The following is a 22,332-nucleotide window of genomic DNA, read 5'->3' on the forward strand; positions in this document are numbered from 1 at the left end:
ACTATGTTGGCGCTGGTCTCGAACTCCTGACCTCAAGTGATCCACCCACCTTAGCCTCCCAAAGTGCTGGGATTACAGGCATGAGCCACCGCGCCCAGACCCAAGGTCCAACCTCTTAATACCATCACCTTGGTGGTTAGGATTTCAACATATGAATTTTGGGAGAATACGACCATTAAGACCATGGCACTAATGATATCTAAATACCTCTGCCAGTATACAAGGCTTTATAAGATATGGTTTTTATCAATCTCTCCATCTTTTTCTCTTGGCATTCTCAATTCAAAACATAACCACAGTTCTTCAACCATCCCATGCAGTGTGCTCACACCTTTTCATTGATATTTTTGCCTGGAATGAACTTTATTGCTATTTCTCCAGCCCCTCATCATATTTCAAAACTCTGGCTAGGTGTAATTTCCTGCAGAGTGTCTTCTAACCACTCCAACCTGGAATAACTTAAAATTTTAAGAATGAGTTGGAGTTACAAGATTAGATTTCTATTCTATAAAGTGTATTGTGCACCAATATGGAATAGAGATTGGGGTAGAGACAGGAATACCTGTACCAGTCAGCTAGGAAGCTACTGTATAATTAAAGCAAGAAATGAGGAAATTCTAAGCCAAAGCAGTGTCAGTATAAATGGATAGATACATTATATAAGAACTGTAACTGACTAGATGTGTGGAGTAAACACAAAGAAGAATCTGGGATCACTTCTGTCTGAAGCTCTGGCTTAGGGAGAAAGATGACAATATTAAGCAGGTTCTATTCTTCATGGATGAACTCGGCATGTAAAAAGTAGGTGAAGTTAAGGCAATGGAAGAAGGATCAGATGGAAAGTGTACACAGTAGGAAGTGCAGTGAACATATCCTTATCTTTCAACGTTCACATTAATGAGTTCATTCATCCATGAATCCTTTCTGACCACATCCCCAATCTCAGGGAGAATTGTGCACACCCTCATTGGTACATTCACAGTAATATGTATCAACCTTTATCATAAAATCTGAAACACTCTATTGAATATATTAGTTTATATGTCTCTCTCCCAAATATATTGTAAATCTTTAGGGACATGAGAATAGCCAGAGAAATAGGAAAAAAGCCAGAAGAGGTTCTGGTAATAGAAGTCTGGGAAATACAGAGTTCTTAGAAGTACACAGAGAGGCTAAGTGATATAAGAACCATAATGTAGCTAGTGGTTTTGGCAACAGTATACAGTATAGTTACAGTATAGCAGGGCAGTTGGCAACCAGACTGAAATGACACAAGGAATGAATGGAAATTCAGAAAGTGGATTTAGAAACTTGGGCTTAGCTATAAAGGCAAGGAGCTACAAGATAGTTGCTAGAGACAGATATAAGGTTCATTCATTGATCTAAAAAATGTTACTGAGTAACTGCTATGTGCCAGTTACAACGTTGGAGACAGGGTAATAAACAAGATGTAGATTCTCTTGACCTTCATTGAGTTTACATTCTAGTGGGGTTAAAAGTTTTGACAGTCATGTTCATAGCCACATCACCCACAACAGCCAAATGATGGAAGCAACTCAAGTGTCCATCAATGGCTGAATGGATAAACAAAATACGGTGTATATATTCACACACCTTTAAAGGGAAGGAGATTCTAACACACGTTACCACATGGATGAATCTTGAGGACATTAAGCTTAGTGAAATGAACCTGTCACAAAAAGATAAATACTGTAAGATTCCACCTATATGAGGTAGTCAGAGTAGTCAAATACATACAGACAGAAAGAATAATGATGGTTGCATAGAACAGGGGGTGAGGAGGAGAGAATGTAAGAGTTATTATTTAACTGGTCAAGAGTTTCAGTTATACAAAATGAAAAGAGTTCTTGGGATGGATGGTGGTAATAGTTGTAAAACAAATGTGAATGTACTTAAAGCCACTGAACTGTACACTTAAAAATGGTTAAGATGGTAAATTTCATGTTATGTGTGATTTACTACAATTAAAACAATTTTTTTTTGAACAAGATTGTTTTGCTTTCGACAAGGGAGTAACCCAAAAAGTTTAATGCTAATGGAAGGGCTTCTAGAAAGACCACTGAAAAGAAAGGAGAAAAAACTTATGGTATGATGTCCTGAGATGGCAGCAGGGGATGACATCCAATTCACAAATAGAGGGATTCGTCCTGTGATCTCTTCCAATAAAGATATTATAGTGAATATAACCATGGAAGAAAATTATTTCTTTCTGAAATGCCACTAAACATTCCCACATAGGCTTCTGACTAGAATGCAGAAAGCTGGAGTAACTCCCCCTCTACCTCTGAGAAAAAGTGGGACAAAATGCCAATTTTCTCCAAATTGATCTATAGATTCAATGCAGTCCCAATCAGGAACCCTCAAGCTCTTTTGCAGAAACTGACAGGCTGATTCTAAAATTGATATGGAAAGCTAAAGGACTCAGAATAATTACAACAACTTTGAGAAATGAATATAGTTGAAGAATTTCACATTATTTGGTTTCAGGACTTTCTATACTACTATGGTAATCAAGACTGTGTTATAATGGCAAAATGACAGCCTTAAATCTATCGAACAGAATAGTGACAGAAATAGCCACTCAGTTATAGTAAACTGATTTTCAACAAAGGTGCCAAGGTAATTCAATGAAGAAAGGATAATCTTTTCAACAAATGCTGTAACAATTAAACATCCTTTGAAAAAAGATGAACCTCAACTCATACCTCAAATGATATGTAAAAATTAATTCATGATGGGTCACAGATCTAAATGTACAACTTAAAACTATACAACTTCTCGAAGACAACAACAAAAATCTTTGTGAGCTTAGGTTGGGTAATGGCTTCCCAGACAGCAAAGAAAAAGCAGCTATGCATAAAGAAAAAATTAAAATTTTTATTCCTTAAAGAACTGCTAAAAAAAGAGAAATAACACTGGGATAAAATATCTGCAATACATATATATGATAAATAACTTTTTCTAGAATTTATAAAGAACTCACGAAGCTTAACAAGAAAGCAAACAACCCAATTTAAAACCTGGAAATACACTTCACTAAAGAGATATGATTAGCAAATAAACACATGAAAAAATGCTCAACATCAATAGACAATAAAAAATGTAAATTAAAACTACCATAAGATATGACTACACACTAACAACAACAAAAATAAAACAAAACCTAACAATGCTAGGTACTACCAAGGATGCTCTTACTGGTGATAATAGAAAATGATGTAAACATGTTGGAAAACAGTTTGGCAATTTCTTATAAAGTTAAACATCAATTTACCATATGGTCCAGCAATACCAATCTTAGATACTAACCCAAAAGAAAATATGTACACCTAAAAACCTGTAAGTGTATGTTTTTAGAAGTTTTATTCATATCAGCCAAAACCTGAAAACAAATGTTCATCAACTGGTGAATGGATAAACAAATTACAGTAGATCCACATACTGGAATACTATTAAGGATTGATAAGGAACAAACTATAAATAGACCTAACAATATGAATAAATCTCAAAATCATTATGCTAAGTGAAATAAGCCAGACACAAATGGCTATATATTTTATATTTCTGTTTATATGACATCTGGAAAAGCCAAAAGTATAGGAAGAGGAAATAATTTTTAAAAATTAAAAATTTTAAAAACAATTGCCAACGCAATTGCACTGCATAAGAATGTTTTGGTCAAGGATGGACTGCCTATTGGTCCCGTAAGATGATAGCAGAGCATATATAGAACCTGATATAGGTCATTTGATATTAGCACTGCAGATCAAGTAGGAGAAATAAATGATACCCAATAACGTGCAGGGACATTTGGTTCTCTATATGAAGAAAAAATATATATATATACACACACACACACACACACACACACATCATCTAGGTTCATGTAGGTAGAGTCTGTATTCGTGCAATGCTGAAACTGCCTAACAAAGCATTTCTCAGAATTTATTCCATTGCTAAGTGACTCACGACTACAGCTGCAAATAGTTATGCAGTATTTTACTATGATAATCCTCACAGTACTTCATGAAGTAGGTAGTAGTTTTACATCCATTTTACAGGTAGGAAAATGGAGGTTCAGAGATTGTCCAATTTACTCAAGGTAATAAAGTGAGTACATGCACTGACACTTTTAACTTGGTGTCTCTTACTTCAAATTTCACGCTTTTCCCCCCTGCTATACCAGTAAGTCAATTACTTGTTATCCTTAGCTTTTATAATACTTGGTTCAGGCCTCTGTTACACAAATTATAAAGTGATTTTTGTAATCAATAATTTAGATTATAAATGAGGAATGGAAAGAGCTTATTAATTTTTTATGTTTACATTGTTTAACATAATGTTCAGAACACAGTGGACACTCAACTATTTGTGAATGAATAAAGAATTACCTGCATTTCCTGAAAGGAGAATTAAAAATTAAAGCAAATATTCCAGAGGTAAATTATTTCACTTTTGAAAACATTACAGTTCACTTTCACATACATGGCACTATAAGTAAACTGTGTCTAAGAAGGTATAGACTTAAGCCTTAATATCTATGTTTGGAAAAGGACATAATATCTATCCCTTTTTTGCAATTATGAGGATGAAGATTAAAAGTCCTTTGTATATGGTAATGTACAATTATTATCATATCTAAGTATTATCATCCATATCAGGCTGTTTAAAGTAACAGAGAACCCTTTCTTTTCCCAAAATTTTCACCTACATGAAAAAATATTTTAAAATCTCTTTCCTTTCATTAATGGTATTAATGTTTTATAGCAATGTTTATAAAGCTTCAGTGCTAAGAAGAAAATAATCAGAAGACTCAGGAATTGTATCCTTTTATAACGATATAACAGTCTAATGCAGTTCACAAACTGCTGGTTCTGGAGGTAGAGAGACAGATGACAAGGAGAAATAGAAAATGCGTAAGAAAGAAAACTCAGTTCACGAAAAGCATAGCCTTTGAAGTAGTTAAAAGTTTTACTGCTAATAATTGGTATTCATATACAAAAGTAACGTAAAAGAAAGTTTTTTGTTTTTTTTTTCAAAGCCCATACATACACTACTTGGTCCCTAGAAACAACGTATTTGAAAAGTAGTTAATATGAGAAAATGGCTTAAAACTGTAATATTCGAGACAAATATAAATATTTTCTTATACTCTGATTGCTAAGTAAAGGTATCATTTACAAGGGGGATTAAGTGGTTTCTACTACATAAAGAAAGACTGTCCTGGGACTTCTTTGGATATGCTCATATTTTCAAGAATTTCTCTTAAAATCATTACTTAATGTACTTAAACATGTAGGAATAAGAAAAAATGAAAGTGATTGATTACAACTTGTAGTTTTGCAAGAGGAATGTCAGGGTCACATTTGGTTAAGCTTTATACACTTTGTCCCCTCCATAAAAGCAAATAAAATCAACTCATTGCTTAATTCCTTTAATAATTTTGTGTTCAATAAAGTAAGGCAGTTAGGCATTACGTCAAGATTAGGACTTAACTGTTTCACCAAGGGTTAAAACCAAAGCCACCAATTTAAGCCCCTAAAAGGTTATAATACCCGCTGGTTCCATCTTAAAATCTGCAATTTTCAATCAACATGTTAACTTGGATCGGAATTCTGACATTTGAATTATTCTATTTTAAGCTCCAAAAAATGGACACGCACAATTTTATGCAACGTCAAGGACCTGTAAATTTAAATACACTTCTCTGTAATCTGGTTCACTTTAGAGTACAAATTCATTGAACAAAAAAATGCCTTCATCGCCATATGCATTCACATGAAGCCACATGGGATAAATGCATTTCCACTTTAAAAAGTATCTACTTTGGTTCAGAAATGCCCATTTAAGAAAAACCTACACTGAGATAAAGTGGACATTTTTCTTTTAAAACTACGTGACAGGATTCCCTCTTGACCTCACGTTTATCCCCGCCACGTATTTAAATTTGGGGCAAAATTTCTGATTAAATGACTGATCAAAGTAATGGGGAGAATTCTTCAACGCCGGCCAAAAGTGCTTAGTCTCAAACGCTGTGAGGGAGCATTTCCTAAGCTTTGGGCGACTCGTTAACGGAATCTTAAGGGCAAGGTCCAACCACACTCAGAATCAGCAGGAAAATGACCGTTTGGTAAAACTCAATTACACCCAGTAGGCACCTCCCCAGGCCCGAAACAGCACTCGCCCTTTCTGCTCAGCTAGCGCGGGACATCGCAACGGCCAAGGCCTTCCTATCTCAAAGGCGCTTGCGCAATATCTCCCCACAGACTCAATTAAACCCTTCCTTAGGCCGGTCGAGGCAAAAGGTTTTGAAATTACTGTCGGGTTACGCCTCACTTTAAAAAACAGTAGGTATGACACAGCACACCAGAACGACCACTCACCGAGGTGGTCCTAAATTCAAACGACAGATTTAAGCTTCCTCTCGTGATTTATCTCGCGCTGCCGGAAGCGGAACTACCCGGGTCCTTTAGAGGGCAGTACTTTGGGGAACCTTGGAACCACGGTCAGAAAGGTTAGGACTGATCATTTGGCTCTTGCCGGAAATCGTTCCGCCCGGAGAGGTTTCGGCGTGAGACCCGAGGAGGGCGGGGAAGAGGCGTGACGGAGATTCCTGAGGTGTAGTAGCCTGAGGTTCCCTTATGTGGCCCTATAGCTGTTACTGAAGGAAGTAGCCTACGTCCACGCCTACAACTGAAGTCTCTTGACAAACACCTCACCCCTGCCTCCGGGATGAAAGGGGGTAACCTAGACCTGAATGGGCTTGACCATCTCACAACTGCTCGCGTGACGACCGCATTCGTGGCAGGTGAGGGCCCAAAACCGGAGGAGAACCGGAGATGCGGAACCTGATCATGCCAGGGTTGAGGCGGCTGCTGGGCTTCTGCTTTGTCTCCTGTGCTCTGCAGACCCTAAACACGTGCTCCACCGAGGGGCTTGTGCTGGAGAGAATGACAGCCTGGGCGTGGAGCGACAGTACAGCTTTGAGGGTCCTTTCGCGCCTTGATTTCTCCTCCTGCTCCCCCATGGCTTCCCTTTTTCATTTCTTTGGTTCGAGACGCCAGAAATTGAAGATCAGCTAAAAGGGAATCGCTGAGCTTCTACCCCACGCTGTGCCTGGCTCCACTGAAGTGATTAGCCTCGAGTTATGGGACTGCTGTGGGTAGAGGTGGCTTTTTAAAAAATTTTCTGCCTTAGTCTTTATCCCTCTCTCTGTCAACCCCACACCCACTTTAAAAGAACAAAAGCCTCATGTGTTGCAGCTTTTCATAGTAGGGACCGAGGCTGCAGGGCACTGCCGCACCTAGTCATTTGGAGGGCGTTGCAGCCTTCTGCGCCTTGAAGAAGAAGGGGCCAGGGTGATGATCCCTGGATCTCATTCACGAGGTTCTTGACCACTTCCTGGGAGATTGCGACTCTTGGTGTCCTTTGGCTAGTAGTTGTCTTGCTGGAAGGCTTAACTGTGGAAGTGGGAAGCATAGCTGACCTTAGCACGTAAAATCCTCGCTGTACACTGGGACAGGATTTTGTTTTGCTATTGAGAATTCTTAAATGAAATAGATATTTTTTTTGTCCCAGATAGATAAAATAATAACGATAGTTGCCATTAACTGAGTCTTATGTGTGCCGAGTGCTTTACATATTTTGTCATTTATTCCTCTCAACAATTCCAGGAGGTATGTTAGATTATTATCACCATTTTACAGAGTTAGAAATGGAGGCTTTGAACAGTCAAGCAACTTACTCTATTAAACATTTGTTATAAGTAAACGTTTGAATCTGTGTTAAAAACCAGATCTGTCTGCCTTCAAAATCTGTATTCTATTGTCCTGTCCTGTTCTTCCTCGATTTCAATTTCTTCACTAACATTTTCAGTGTCTGAAAGTATCCATTCATTTAAAAAATTTTGGTGTACCTACTTATATGTCTGACAAAAGTTAGACATGATCTCTGTCTTTATGGAGCATTGTGATGCAGAATTAAGTAGTGCAGAACCCAGAATACTGTACTTACTGCAGCACAGGTTTATTTAAAGCAAATGACTAAACTGACTTGCAGAAAATTTTAAAATCAAAGGTTGCTGTTTTAAATTTTAAATTCATATGACTTTCAGAGTAGTTGTTGTGAGGGTATTAAACTGAACAATTGGTAGAACATCTGTTGATTACCCAAATAAGTGCTATGAACCAAGTTAAGTAGTGGGAATATATAGATTAGGTCCTCATTCTTTAAAAGCTCCCATGCAACCACAATATAGACAATGTTATGGACTATTAATTTTCTCATGTGGAAAAGGAATTGTGGTTATGTAGGAAGGTGTTCTTATTTTTAGCAGATGCATACTAACGTACTTAGAGTTGAAGTGTGTTGATATCTAGTACTTTCAAGTGGTACAGCAAGTGTATGTGTGTGTATGTGTCTGTGTGTATAAATAGCAAATATGGCAAAATGTTGGCAATTGTGAGTATAATGGTGGCATATAGATGATTAACAAACTGTTCTTTCAACTTTTCTGAATATTTGAAATTTTTCATAATAAAAAGTTGGGGAGGAAAAAACCCAACCCTGATGGAAACAGATAAGTGAAAAGATAGATCCAAAATGCTGCAGAACATAGAAGATGGGAGAGGGTTTTTATGTGTATTTGGGGCCTAACAGAGGTGTGATAGTTCTCAGGAAAACCTTCACTGAAGACCTTCCAGTTGGTTTTTGAATGGCGGATAGGAACTTTCAAGGAGAGCAGTGAATTCCAGGCAGAAGGAAATGCAGGTTCAGCAAAAAGATATTAAATGAACGTTTGAAGAAGGAAAAAGAAATCAACAAGAAGGTTGTGTGGAACTTGGAATAGGCTTTTTTTTTGTGTAATCTTATAAATGAGCCAGGTTGCCTTTGCCAGCCTGCAGAAGCCTATTTATTCCCTATTACATGGATGTACTATTGGTGGAAAGGAGACACCGTTTATAACAGTGTTTCCATTGGAAAATGCTTTTGGAATTTCAGGAAAACTGGTTATGTGTTTGCGTTCAGGCTAAGCAGCAGGAGCAGGAGCTCACATTTCCTCTGATTTTGAGAGCAGAGATTTACTAGTTTATAGTTGGGCTCCTGAGGGAACCCATGAAAAGGGCTACAGTGATGGCTTGGAAATATTAAGTTCAGGTAAGGGGGATCTGAATACTAGGTGGGACTGATGGATGATCCAGGGTGTTATTTTGAGGATCAGGTAGCTCTGGCCGTGACCAGTAAAGGTATGGAAGAGATGATTATCCCAGGCAGTAGTGTTCATGATAGTCTCAAGCAGTGTGGTAAGACTAGAAAAGGTGTAAAGAGGTCTCCAACAACAGCAGTGGCAAAGGGGAGTTTCTGTGGCTTCATTAGACAAGAGGTAAGTAGATACATTCTAAATTGAGTTATTTATATTTGTTCCTTGCCAATTAAATTTGCTAGAAAACTGTCATAACAACATTTAACAAAATATTAAACATCTAACATTTACTGAGTGCTTAATATGTGCTATTTGCTGTGGCATCTGTATTGTAATTGTCAAAACAATATATGAGATTCATAATCCCATTTTACAGATGATGACTAGAGAGGTTCAATAACTTGACTGAGGACACAGAGCTGAGCAACTTGCAGAAAAAGTTTTCAAACCCAGTTTTGAATCTAGAGCAATTGTTCTCATAGTGTGATTCCAAGACAACGAGCAACATCAGCATCACCTTGGAACTTTTGGAAAGGCAAAATATTGGGCCTCACCAGAGTTTTGAGTTTAGTATTAACAAGCCCTACAGGTGATTCTGTTGCATGCTAATGTTTGAGAACCACTGCAGTGAGTGTGGACATTTTTAGTAGCATAACACTCATTTCAGATTTAGAAATCAGGTTTAAGGGATATTTGTCTTTTGTACAGTTAGATTCCCAAACCTGGCTGCTCATCCATTTGTAAAAATACAGTTTTTCTAGTTAAGAATTACTGTTTAGGAATTCCTAATCTGTGATAAGCCCAGTAACTTGTGTTTTTACAAGTCTACCAGATAATTCTGATGTAACCAGTCCATTTTGGGACCACTGCTATAGAAGGAATTCTAAAAATAAAGTAAGGTTCAACACTGATATTTGAATAATGTATGTATCTTTATGCCCAGACAGTTAGCATATGTTGAAATTAATGACTGAACATTGATCAAAATGCTAAATAATATGGAAGTGCTATATGTATAAACTGTACTTCGTTCAAGTATCAGCGCTTTAAGTGAAATAATACAAACCATTTTGAATGTCCTGCATCTCTTATGATGCTCATAAAATCTCATCTTGGCCGGGCGCGGTGGCTCACGCCTGTAATCCCAGCACTTTGGGAGGCTGAGGCGGGAGGATCATGAGGTCAGGAGATTGAAACCATCCTGGCTAACACGGTGAAACCCCGTCTCTACTAAAAATACAAAAAATTAGCCGAGTGTGGTGGTGGGTGCCTGTAGTCCCAGCTACTTGGGAGGCTGAGGCAGGAGAATGGTGTGAACCCGGGAGGAGGAGCTTGTAGTGAGCCGAGATCGTGCCACTGCACTCCAACCTGGGGACAGAGCGAGACTCCGTCTCAAAAAAAAAAAAAAAATCTCCTCTTGTACTACGACATATATCCTACTTAGGTGACAGAAATGTATTTGAATTTATTTTATATTTTTAGTTTTCTGAGAATTTATATTTGCCATGCTGTCATAAGGACTGTGGAGTCCTTATTTTTGCTCTTTAGTATAACGGCCTTTGGTTTAAACAGACCTGGGTTTGACTTCCATTTGCAACCCTTATTGGCTGTGTGATGATGATCAAATTACTTGAACTTTCTGAACCTCAAGTCTTAATTTATAATGACAAAATGGACACATATCTACATACGTAAAACATTTATAAAATGAAGAATATATTCCTAATTCCAGGATGGCTGTGAGATTGTTAAATCACAAAGTAGTAAGTAATTTCTTCCCAACTTTTTTCATATTAAGGCATACCTAGAAAATGGTAGTATTTGTACAGTATCCTGGGGAAACTGAAGAGAGTGCTACTGGAAGCAACTGGCCAGGGTATAACAGCTGCCTTAAAGGCTGAGGCAATTAATTTCTTGGCATACTTACAATTCATTTATGGTGAGGCAACATGTTGGGAGGCTCTGAATTTACAAGTAAGGTACTTACTAGGTAACAGTGCCTAATAAATGTTCCTTCCCTTGAGATTTATGTTTTGGAGGGATATACATAACCCAAGCTGTTAAATAACAAGGTTATATGTGACCAAAGGTCAAAACAAATGATTCAGAGAAGAGGTCTCGTAAATTGTTAAGGGAAGTTTTGTAGAGGAGTATCTATTGGATACTTGAGATGTGCCAACCACCAGAAGACAAAAATTCTGCTTCATCGGTTTTATCTCCTTTTTATTATAGGAAATTTCCTATAGTACTTGTTTTCAAAAACTGGTTCTCAAACTTGGCTACATATTGGAATTACCTGGGAAGACTTAAAATTACCCGAACTCTACTCTCAATCATTTTGATTTAAGTGATGTGGAGTATAGCCTAGACGTTGGGATACAAGCACTCTTAGTATATTATCTTATATATAACATCATTAAAATGACCTATGAGCTATGTACAATTTACAGATGAGGAAATTGAGGCCATAAGAAGTTAACTCACTTGCTCAAGATCAGCTAATTGGAGTCAGTCAGGATTTAAACCCAGGTATTTTAACCCCTGAATCCATGCTCTTAACCACTAGCCTGCTCAGTTTTTGTTTTTTATATGACATCTCTAAGTATCTCTCATATACTAAAGTGGAATAACAGAAAAAAAAAGAAAGGCTTCCTTCACTTTATGTCCTTTAGAGGTCCAATTCCTCTGTCCATCTTTTATAAACTCTTCAAAATAACTGTCTGTATAACTTGTCTGTATTTCATCTCCTTCTATTTTCTTGTTTGTTTGAGACAGAGTCTCACTCTGTTGCCCAGGCTGGAGTGCAGTGGTGCACTCCCAGCTTACTGCAACCTCCACCTCCAGGGTTCAGGTGATTCTCCTGCCCCAGCCTCTTGAGTAGCTGGGATTACAGGCGCATGCCACCATGCCGGGCTAATTTTTATATTTTAGCCGAGACGGGGTTTCACCATGTTGGCCAGACTGGTCTTGAACTCCTGGCCTCAAGTGATCCGCCTGCCTCAGCTTCCCTAAATGCAGTGCAATCACATTTAACAAATTGAAAATTCTTACTATGGCTTCTCAGTCCTTTGTGTGCATCTTAGCTACTTATCTGACATGATTTTCTACCATTTTTCCTTTGCTTGCCTGCTCTGCTCCACCTTACTCTTTCATGAACATGGGAAATATGCCAAGCATACTTCTGCTTTAGAGGGTTTATACTTGATGTTTCTTACCTGGAATGTTCACACCATATAACCCCATGGTTGGTTTCTCATTTAAATTAAATTTATATTTAAATGTCACCTTATTAAAGAGGTCTTTCTAACATGTATTTATTTGTTGATTTACCTAGTCCCTCACCAAATGAATGAATGAGACATGTTTCAGACCTAAGGTCATAATCAAATGAGGGACATATATCTATATACTTCATACAGCATTACAGACTTAAACAGAACTTTAGTAAGTTAACAAAAGGGGACAGACCAGTCATTAATTCATACCCTTGGGGAAAAAAAATCTATTGGATACATACTTTTTTTTCCCCGAAAGTTGATTTCTACTTACACACATATTTTGTAAAGTATTTCAAAAATGTGGGAGAATTATATTGAAAAGACTATGTATTAGTCAGGGTTCTCTAGACGGACAGAACTAATAGGATAGATATAGCTACAAATGGGAATTTATTAAGTAGTATTAAGTCACACGATCGATCACAAGGTCCCACAATAGGCCATGTGCAAGCTGAGGAGCATGGAAGCCAATCCGAGTCCCAAAGCTGAAGAACTGGGAGTCTGATGTTTAAGAGCAGGAAGCATCCAGCACAGGAGAAAGATGCAAGCTGGGAGGCTAAGCTAGTCTATCTAGCCTTTTCACGTTTTTGTTTTTTTTTTTTCTGTCTGCCTTATATTCTAGCTGCGCTGGCAGCTGATAAGATGGTGCCCACCCAGATTAAGGGTGGGTCTGCCTTTCCCAGAACACTGACTCAAATGTTTATCTCCTTTGGCAGCACCCTCACAGATACACCCATGATCAATACTTCGCATCCTTCAATCCAATCAAGTTGACACTCAGTATTAACCATCACAGAATAGTAGGAAACACAGCCCAATAGGTCTGCACAGCTACGACCATTAGTTCTGCCATTGTGTCATGGACTTATTAACTGATTCTTTAAATTTTATTTGTATGTATTCCAGACTTTTTCCAATGAATACTCTAAAAGGCTAAAAAAAATTAATTTTCAGCTTTACCTCTAAAACAGTATTGTTTTCACTTTGTTAGAACACTTTAACTAGAAGGAAGTATAATACAGTTTTAAAATAATGTCATAAAATGTGTGTATACACACTCATATTCATGTATGTATACATATAAGTACATACCTATATATTGCATTGACATACTGGACCTGGCATTTCCTATCATTGCCATTCGGAAGTAGATAGTGAGACATTTATTACATTATTACATGTTGCTATTATCTTTTTTATTGGTGTGTTTATCACACTAAAACAGAAAATGTCAATTTATTTGGCTATCTTCCTACTAGACTAAAAGCTCCTTAAGGAAAAGAGCCATGTTTACTTTGACTTTATATAACCAGCACCTAATACTATGCCTTCTATAATAAGTAAATAGTGTTTGTTGGATAAATATATTCATTTCAACAAATAATGAACAATTCATTCTTTTAGATTTACATGTTAGAGTCAGTAGGGAGTTTGGTTTACAGGAGTGTTCATGGAAACTATGGTTTATTGAGTGTTTAATATACGCCAAGCACTTATGCTATCTCACTTAGTCTTTACAGGGTTACAGGGTGTTACTATACTCCCTTTTTTATAGACTAATAGCAACTAGCACAAGTCACTAGTTAAGCACTGACAGATTAAAACAGATGTACCTGACTCCAGAACATTCCCCTTCCATTATCGAAATATTTGAGCTGTTTTTAGATGGAAAGAGTAGAAAAATTGAAAGAAACCAAGAGATATTTGCCATTTGATAGGAAACAGAACTGAGATCAACTTATCCACCAACATGAAGTTTTACAGCCACTGGAAACTTTCTGTTGTTGTTTTTTTTTTTTCAGTAAACATTTTTACATGTTAAACAGTACAGAGGAATAGAACAAAAGGCATTGATTTATAAAGTAAATTATTTCTGCTTTTATTTTTAAATTACAAATTATTTTAAATGTAACGCTGTATTTTAAAGATGGTTAAAGTGAAGGCTGACTGGGCAAATTGATTTTAATGTCTACTGGGGAGTCACCAAGTTATACTGGAATTAGATCTTTAGGAATAGAACTTTTGGAGTTATGCTTTTAATTCTACCCAGCATATTGTTTGACTTTCAAGAATATTTGATCAAGTAATTTATTGTACTACCATTAATCAAATGAAGCATTTGTTATGTAGTTTCATCTTGGTATATAATTAATTTTAATATGACCAGGAAGCAAGTACATGTAAACAACTATGGTAAGGAATATTTTGAGATGCTACTGCTCTTATAGTTCTTATTTATTTATTTATTTATTTATTTGAGACAGAGTCTTTCTCTGTTATTCAAGCTGGAGTGTAGAGGCACAGTCATAGCTCCCTGCAGCCTCAAGCTATTTGGCTCAAGCCATCCTCCCACCTTAGCCTCCCAAGTAGCTGGGATTACAGGTGTGAGCCAATGAGCCCAGCTATGATAGTTCTTTAACTGATACTCATGGACGCCTGGTTATGTGGAAGAGTTTGAATGTCAGTGAATCACATAAAATTCTTGCAGAATTTAGTGCATATGTACTTTTTTTTACTGGAGAGGAGATCCATAGATTTTATTAGATTTGTTAAAGAGTTTTTGACTTCTACATGTTTAAGAGCTGCTGTTAAATGAAATCTTGTTCTGACTCTAATTTTTTTTTGTTCATTTATGTATGAGACCAGAATATAGAATTGTTATGTTCCCTAAAAAAACTGTTTACAGACAACTTTTACAAATTGACTTAATGTAATTTCAGATTAATATTTGTCAGTGGTTTTTAAAGCTGCATTCCATTTGTCTGTTCTTTTCCATTCCATTCAGATATTTCATAACTATGTGCTAAGAGATTTAGCTTTAATATAATTTTGTTATAATTTGAGTAATTTTCTCTTAATTAGTTTAGCTATTTTGGGATGAGGAATTTAATGTGTAGTCTTTGTTAATTCGTATGTTTGTCAAATTGCTAAGATGTATATTACTGAAGATCAGTTTTAGTTTCTTAATTTTTTTGCTTTTATTATAAGTAATTTTCTTATGGGAGAAAATGTATTTTCATTTTGACAATATACATCAAGTTATTGGGCTGATTTCACAAGTGTCATTAAAAATTATTTTTTACATGAATGTTTTTGGAGTGCACTCTCCAAAATTAGTTTTTTCATTGCATTTTAGGTAAGAAGATTGCTGTATCAACTCAAGAAAGCAGTAACCTCACTGTCTTTGTATTTTGAATTGCAACAACAACTTTGATATCAACAATGAAGCAATGATATCTAAGAACAAAAGAGTATTTGCCAACAGTCATCATAATATCAAGTGATTGTATAAGCAGAAACAAGCTGTCACAGACCTGTGTGTCAGCTAATATATGGAGAATGCTTTCTTCTGATACTATTTACTTAGAGGCAGTTTTAATATAAATCACTTCAATTATATCTACATCAAATAAAATAAAAATGAGTGAAGCCCCCAGATTCTTCGTTGGACCAGAAGATACAGAAATAAATCCTGGAAATTATCGACATTTCTTCCACCATGCAGATGAAGACGATGAGGAGGAAGATGATTCTGTAAGTTGTTTGTTTTTCCTTTGGCGAGAGAAGACCAGTACAGTATAGGCTTTTTACTAATCACTGTTAGTCTTTTTTTGTTGGAAAATTTTTGAACTGAAAAAGTATATTTTGTTTCATGACTGATGTTGTTGAATCTATGATGAATCAATAAATACAGTATGGGTCAAACCTTTATGTTGTTTAATGATGCCTATTTTAGTTTCTTTCAGTGATACGCATAGTGTAACTCAGTGTTAGGTAACAAAAGTGGCAAAGAGAAACAGTAATCTGGGCCATAAATCCAAAAGCTTTCTTGTATGTAGAAATACATAACAAATAATTGAAGATAGGTGGAAGGAAATAATTTTAAAGGTACAAAAGAAGAAGGATTACTTAAATAGATTCATTAAGCTTCTGTTAGCAATGTGAGTTCTGGTTGAACCGAAGATACTCATATTTATTAACTTCAGAAGTCTGAAAACTGAGTGGCTAGAAGGGTAGGCTACCTAAAGTATCTATGTGTTTGTGTGTGTGTCTAAAACTTGTTCTCTTTCTGATATCATGTTCTATCCATACTGGATCTTAGGAATGATATATATTTATTATGCTCATTTTGCTATAGTTACATTAGACCAATATTTTTCTTACTCATCATTTAATTTTTTAAGTAGAGATTGCTTTACTGTGAATACTGATTTAAAATACAGACCTACGGTATGTGTTTGTTTTTCATATATTTCTAATTGGAAAGATAATTTAGTTTTAAGAGAAAAACCTGTTCTATTTTGTAAAAATAGTAAAAACAAACTAAAAATATTGATTAGATGACTCTTTAAGCCCCTTTTTATAACAATATCTTTCACAGTGGAGTTACACATATCTGAAATGCAAACTCTACTGTTAACTCATTTAAAACCTTCGATGCAGAGCACCTTTGCTACCTCCTGCCCCTGAAAAACTAGATTTTCAGGCAGGCTTCTCTTACCAGCTCAAACTTTTCTTCATCTGAAGTTTTATCTAGAAGTCCTATAAGTAAAACATGAAAGCAGAGCGTCTCTGGCTCACTTAAACTAGAAAGCACTATTGACTCAGCCTCTACTACCTTTGTCCCCTTTTTCTAGAGTTTTTCTGAACATGGTATGAACACCACTAGCAGATCAAAGCCAGGCTTCTTACATGTAAAGGCTTTTATGTCTCATCTATATCTACATCCATACCTCTCTCCCATTCTTTCTATCCTCTATGTTTTAGTAACATCAAAATTTTTATTTCCACATATTTATTGTCATACCATGCGTCTCTGCTATTGTATGTACTCTTTTACCTCTCTGAAATGACCTTATTTTGGGATACCTTGTGAATTATTTTTCATTCTTCCAAACCCTCCCCAGATTTCACATCATTGACTCTTTCCATTCTCTTTGCTCTTTTTCCCATCACAGATTGGAATACTTCTTCCTCATTACTGTGTCTTTACGTTCCTGTATATACAGTTGTCCTTCAATATCCATGGGGGATTGGTTCTAGGACTCCCTGTGGATACCAAAATCTGCAGATGCTGAAGTTCTTTTTATAAAATTATGTGATATTTACATGTAAGCTGCATCTACCCATATGTTTTAAATCATCTCTAAATTACTTATATCTAATACAATATAAATGCTGTGTAAATAGTTGTTATACTGTATCATTTAGGGAATAATGATAAGAAATATAGTCTGTATATGTTCAGTACAGATGCTTTTTTTCCCCCCAAATATCTTCAATACATGATTAATTGAATCCATGCATGTAAAACCCATGGATATGGAGGGCCAACTGTACTTCTATTCCATGTATCACAATTTATTTTATTATTACTGTGTTCCCTGTTAGAATGAAAGTACTTTGAGGACAGGTAATTCTGTATATCTAATCTTCAGTGCATAGTATGATGCACTATTATCACTTTACAGAAGCTTGATTTAGTTCATTTGATGTATAGCTTTATATTTATAAAATTATTTATTCCAGATCATTCTCCTGTTTTTAAGATTTCTCTCCTGTTTTTAAGACTTCAAAGATGTGACTATAGTTTTTTTAGACATTCAACCTAACAAAATACCTCAGATCTGTTTAAAAAATTATCTTCATGATTTTAAGGTTTTACCTAACAGAGAAACTCTGCGATTGTGTCTTAAGAATGTAAGTTTATTTATACATTTTAAACTTGAATGGTTCCCATTCATCTTAGCCAGTGAGCAGATATTCATTAAATAGATTTATAATAAATAAGACAATATATTAGCATTTAAAAAAATTGTAAAGCAATGTGAAATGTTAGGTTAGAGTACATTTGTTGTCTGGGGAAATCTACTTTAGGAACATTATAATGAACTGTACCAAAACTTTTGATCAGGAAAGCATTGAATAAGGGCATATAAAAGTGGATGTTCAGAGGGATAAATACAGAAGATTCCAGGAGGGTTAGCATTTATAATCTATTTGATTTACCAATCAACTCTAGTACAATTTGAACTCTACATTTCATGAGTTTGAGGAGACAATACAGAAATACTGTTCAAGGCATAAAAAAAGAACAATTTAGGCTGGGCGTGGTAGCTCACGCCTGTAATCCCAGCACTTTGGGAGGCCGAAGCAGGCAGATCATGAGGTCAGGAGATCGATACCATCCTGGCTAACATGATGAAACCCCATCTCTACTAAAAATACGAAAAAAAAATTAGCTGGGTGTGGTGGTGCATGCCTGTAGTCCCAGCTACTTGGGAGGCTGAGGCAGGAGAATTGCTTGAACCTGGGAGGCGGAGGTTGCAGTGAGCTGAGATTGCGCCACTGCACTCCAGCCTGGGCGACAGAGCGAGACTTTGTCTCAAAAAAAAAAAAATTAATTAATGAATTCTGATGTTATCCAATTTTATTTTTAGTTATATTAAGACAAAGCCCAGAAAAGCACTTTCAAGCCTAGATTATAATGTTGTATGAAATATATAAAGTATCATGGAAGAAAGAAAAATTGAAATGAGAACCTCAACACAGCTTTTGTATATTTGATAAAACTCTCAAGCACTTAAATGCAAAGATCACCAAATGAATCTTGAGTAATTTTATAAATCTAGGAGCTGCTCATAAATCAGTTTCTATATCCTGCTTTTTAAGTTTTAGGCTGAATTGTGGCCTTTGAGCTGTTACGAGGATGCCAGAGATCAGTAACACCAATGAATAGGAGTTTTGACTATGAAGACAGGAGGGGCAAAGAGACTTGACACCTCTGTTAGCAGTGTGGCTTTCTTAGAAATTTTCTTCCAAGTTGTCATCGGTGACCAACTAATATTCAAGTGCAAACTACAATAATAGTTCAATACTTATAGCTTTGTAGTCAGGACTATGTCTTACTTTAGGCAAGAGAATTCTTTATCTTTCTACATAGAGTGGATGGGTTTTGACTGTTATTATACTTTACTGGTGTGAGGAGGATAAATAAATGCTAGAGGTAGTTAAAGAGGGGGTACTTTCTTAGTTTGAAATTTCATTGAAAATAGCAACTATATTTATTCTGAAAGTGTTTTTGTTTTTAAATTTGTTTCCAGACTTTTGTAGAAAACTGTTTTTTAAATGTTTATTATAACAATGATATAATTTTTTAAAATTCCTTTGTTTGTTAATGTGTCACTTTTATTTATTAATCACATGCCTTATCTACTTTTGGAAAACAAATGAAGATAGCTGTACTTTGGAGTTCATGTAAAGTTAACCCGATTTTTTGTTTCATTTTTGTTTTAGCCACCAGAAAGGCAGATTGTGGTTGGAATATGTTCCATGGCAAAGAAATCCAAATCCAAACCAATGAAGGAAATTCTTGAACGGATCTCCTTATTTAAATATATCACAGTAGTAGTATTTGAAGAGGAGGTTATTTTGAATGAACCAGTGGAAAACTGGCCTTTATGTGATTGTCTTATTTCTTTCCATTCTAAAGGTATTAAGGGGAGTGGGGGAGAAACTCCTTTATCCTCTCTGTTTATAAAACTAATACATATTAATTGTAGACTATGAGATAAAACAGAAAAATAAACATTAACTCACTTTCATGGACAGGTGATATTAACATTGTGATATATTTCTTTCCAGTGTTTGTCTTCTATGTGTATTTTCATTTAATTTAGTGTCATAGTGTATGTGTAATTTTATATTTAACCTTTTTCACTATTATATCAAGAAGTTTTTTTCCCCTACCATATCATTCTTAGATAATGTGGTTTTTAATGGTGGCATAGTATATCATTGTGGATATACCATAACATATTTAAATTTATCTAATATCCTAACATTTGGAAAGTTTCCAGTTTTCACTATTAAAAATAAGGTTGTGTGATCTTTTTCACTGCATATTTTTGTTTGCATCTCTAAGTTTCTTAGGACAAGTTCTTGAATTATTGAATACTTTAAGCCCCTTTCTATGCTGTATAGAACAAGATCTATCATTTTTCATATACATATTCATACTTTATTTTTAAGAACTTAATAATTTGAGATTTTTAGACATTCCTTGCTATATTTTATTAATCAAACTGAAATATCACTTCAGCTTAAGTATTATGTCATTGTAAATTCCACTAATCAAAATTATTGCTGAGGGTACATCTGAAAATTCATAGCCTAAGAATCTGTGAATTAAGTGAATTTCCCACTAAGAACTATTAATTGAAAAGATGTGCTCTCGGTTGTAAATGTATTCATATTTAATCATCACTTGTTACCAAAATATGTTCTCCTGAGCTATGTTAAAGTCTTACTTCAGCAGGAAGAAGATGGAGCATGGTTGTGCTACCATAGCCTAAATTGATGTTCATTATTTCATAGAGAAGTCAAGACACTGATCTCCAAAGACTCAGGCTGCTCATTTTAGAGAACCTTAAAATTTCTTCCTCCTTGAGAGTAAAGCATTCTTCCCTTACCCTCACATGGTTCTTTCTATTAATGTTATATTTGCCTGTAAAAGCTAGGTGTTATAGCTAATTTCATATTCCACATACCATCTCTTGGTAGGGAAAAAGTTTCTCTTTAACAAAAACAAAAGCAGGAAACTGTGTAGGTGTTTTCTATTTGCTGAATTCTGTAAGGAGGCTTCAAATCATAGACATTGAGACATCTTTACAAGCGATGAATTCTGAGAGTCTTTATAAAACTTGCAGGATTTGTAATTTGTGGCTAAGTGGTTCTTGATATAAGGTATCTGTATTTAAATTTTAAAAACTAAGAGGAGTTTAGGAATAAATCTGGTTTAACTGGCCACAGCTTTTTGTTTTAATTTCAGCATGTTTTAATACTTTTTCTCTTAACTATTCTGGTAGTACTATAAAATATAGTCTCTTCACAGGTATACTTAGTGTTCCATAGTTGAATACTAAAGTTATGTATGCTTGCTGATTTTTATCCTTTTCCATAGATATTTATTAAAATATTGCCTCTTAAGGAATAATAACAGGTAACATTTATTGAGCACTTACTATGCCAGGTACTGTGCTTAGTGCCTTATATCCACACTATTATTAATTCCTCAAAACTCTACTAGGTAAGACTGGTATACTACTCTTTTGTGCTGGTACCAGAGGCTTAGAGACATTAAATAAATTTGCCCAAGGTCACATAGCTAGTGAAAGATGGAACCAGGATTTGAACGCTGGTTTATGTCTTTAACTGTTACGGTATACAACTGATGATGTGTATTGATGGATAAAATTGGAGACTTTGTGTCAATTTTTTTTTCCCCCTGGAGGACAGGGTCTTGCTGTGTCAACTAGGCTGGAGTGCAGTGGTATAGTCATAGCTCCCTGTAACCTCAAACTCTTGGGCTCAAGTGATCCTCCCACCTCAGCCTCCTGAAAGATAGAACTACAGGTTGCACCACTACCCTCAGCTGATTCTTTTGAATTTTTTGTAGAGATGGGATCTTGCTATGTTGCCCAGGCTGGTGTTGAATTCCTGGCATCAAGCACTCCTCCCAACTCGGCCTCCCAAAGTACTGGGACAGGCAAGAGCCACTGCACCTGGCATTAGTGCCAATATAGAGAATAAAATACAATCATTAAAATTTTTTAGATTTTGGGGGAGGGGACCTGTTCTTAACTATATCTACTATTTGATTTGTTTTCATTGTAATTAGTACTTTTACCAGTCTACAAGTTTTAGGGAGTTAATTTCTAATATTTTAATGTTGACCTAGCAATAGCATGATTCTGCTCATATATTTTGAGCATATATGTCATATATGAATTAAGTTTTGCTTCCGTAGCTTTTTTTTTTTTTTTTTTTGAG

The 22,332-nt window shown here is 35.7% G+C and overlaps 2 protein-coding genes across 15 annotated transcripts in view; one reads left to right on the top strand and one right to left on the bottom strand.

Annotated features, from left to right (window-relative positions):
- GIN1 (gypsy retrotransposon integrase 1) overlaps positions 1 to 6,541 on the bottom strand; it is a 41,013-nt gene extending 34,472 nt beyond the window's left edge. For both annotated transcript variants that reach the window (XM_063604581.1, XM_003828313.5), the window contains exon 1: positions 6,405 to 6,541. The gene's annotated coding sequence lies outside the window, so the exon portion shown is untranslated. The remainder of the gene's footprint in view (positions 1 to 6,404) is intronic.
- Positions 6,474 to 22,332, top strand: part of PPIP5K2 (diphosphoinositol pentakisphosphate kinase 2) — a 92,549-nt gene continuing 76,690 nt past the window's right edge. For all 13 annotated transcript variants that reach the window (XM_034960308.3, XM_024928808.4, XM_063604574.1 and 10 more), the window contains exons 1-3: positions 6,474 to 6,829; positions 15,638 to 16,035; positions 19,798 to 19,993. In XM_034960308.3, the coding sequence (XP_034816199.2) occupies positions 15,922 to 16,035; positions 19,798 to 19,993 (310 nt within the window). In that variant the 5' untranslated portion in view covers positions 6,474 to 6,829; positions 15,638 to 15,921. The remainder of the gene's footprint in view (positions 6,830 to 15,637; positions 16,036 to 19,797; positions 19,994 to 22,332) is intronic.

This window comes from Pan paniscus, chromosome 4, assembly GCF_029289425.2.
Source record: "Pan paniscus chromosome 4, NHGRI_mPanPan1-v2.0_pri, whole genome shotgun sequence".
Taxonomy (NCBI): domain Eukaryota; kingdom Metazoa; phylum Chordata; class Mammalia; order Primates; family Hominidae; genus Pan; species Pan paniscus.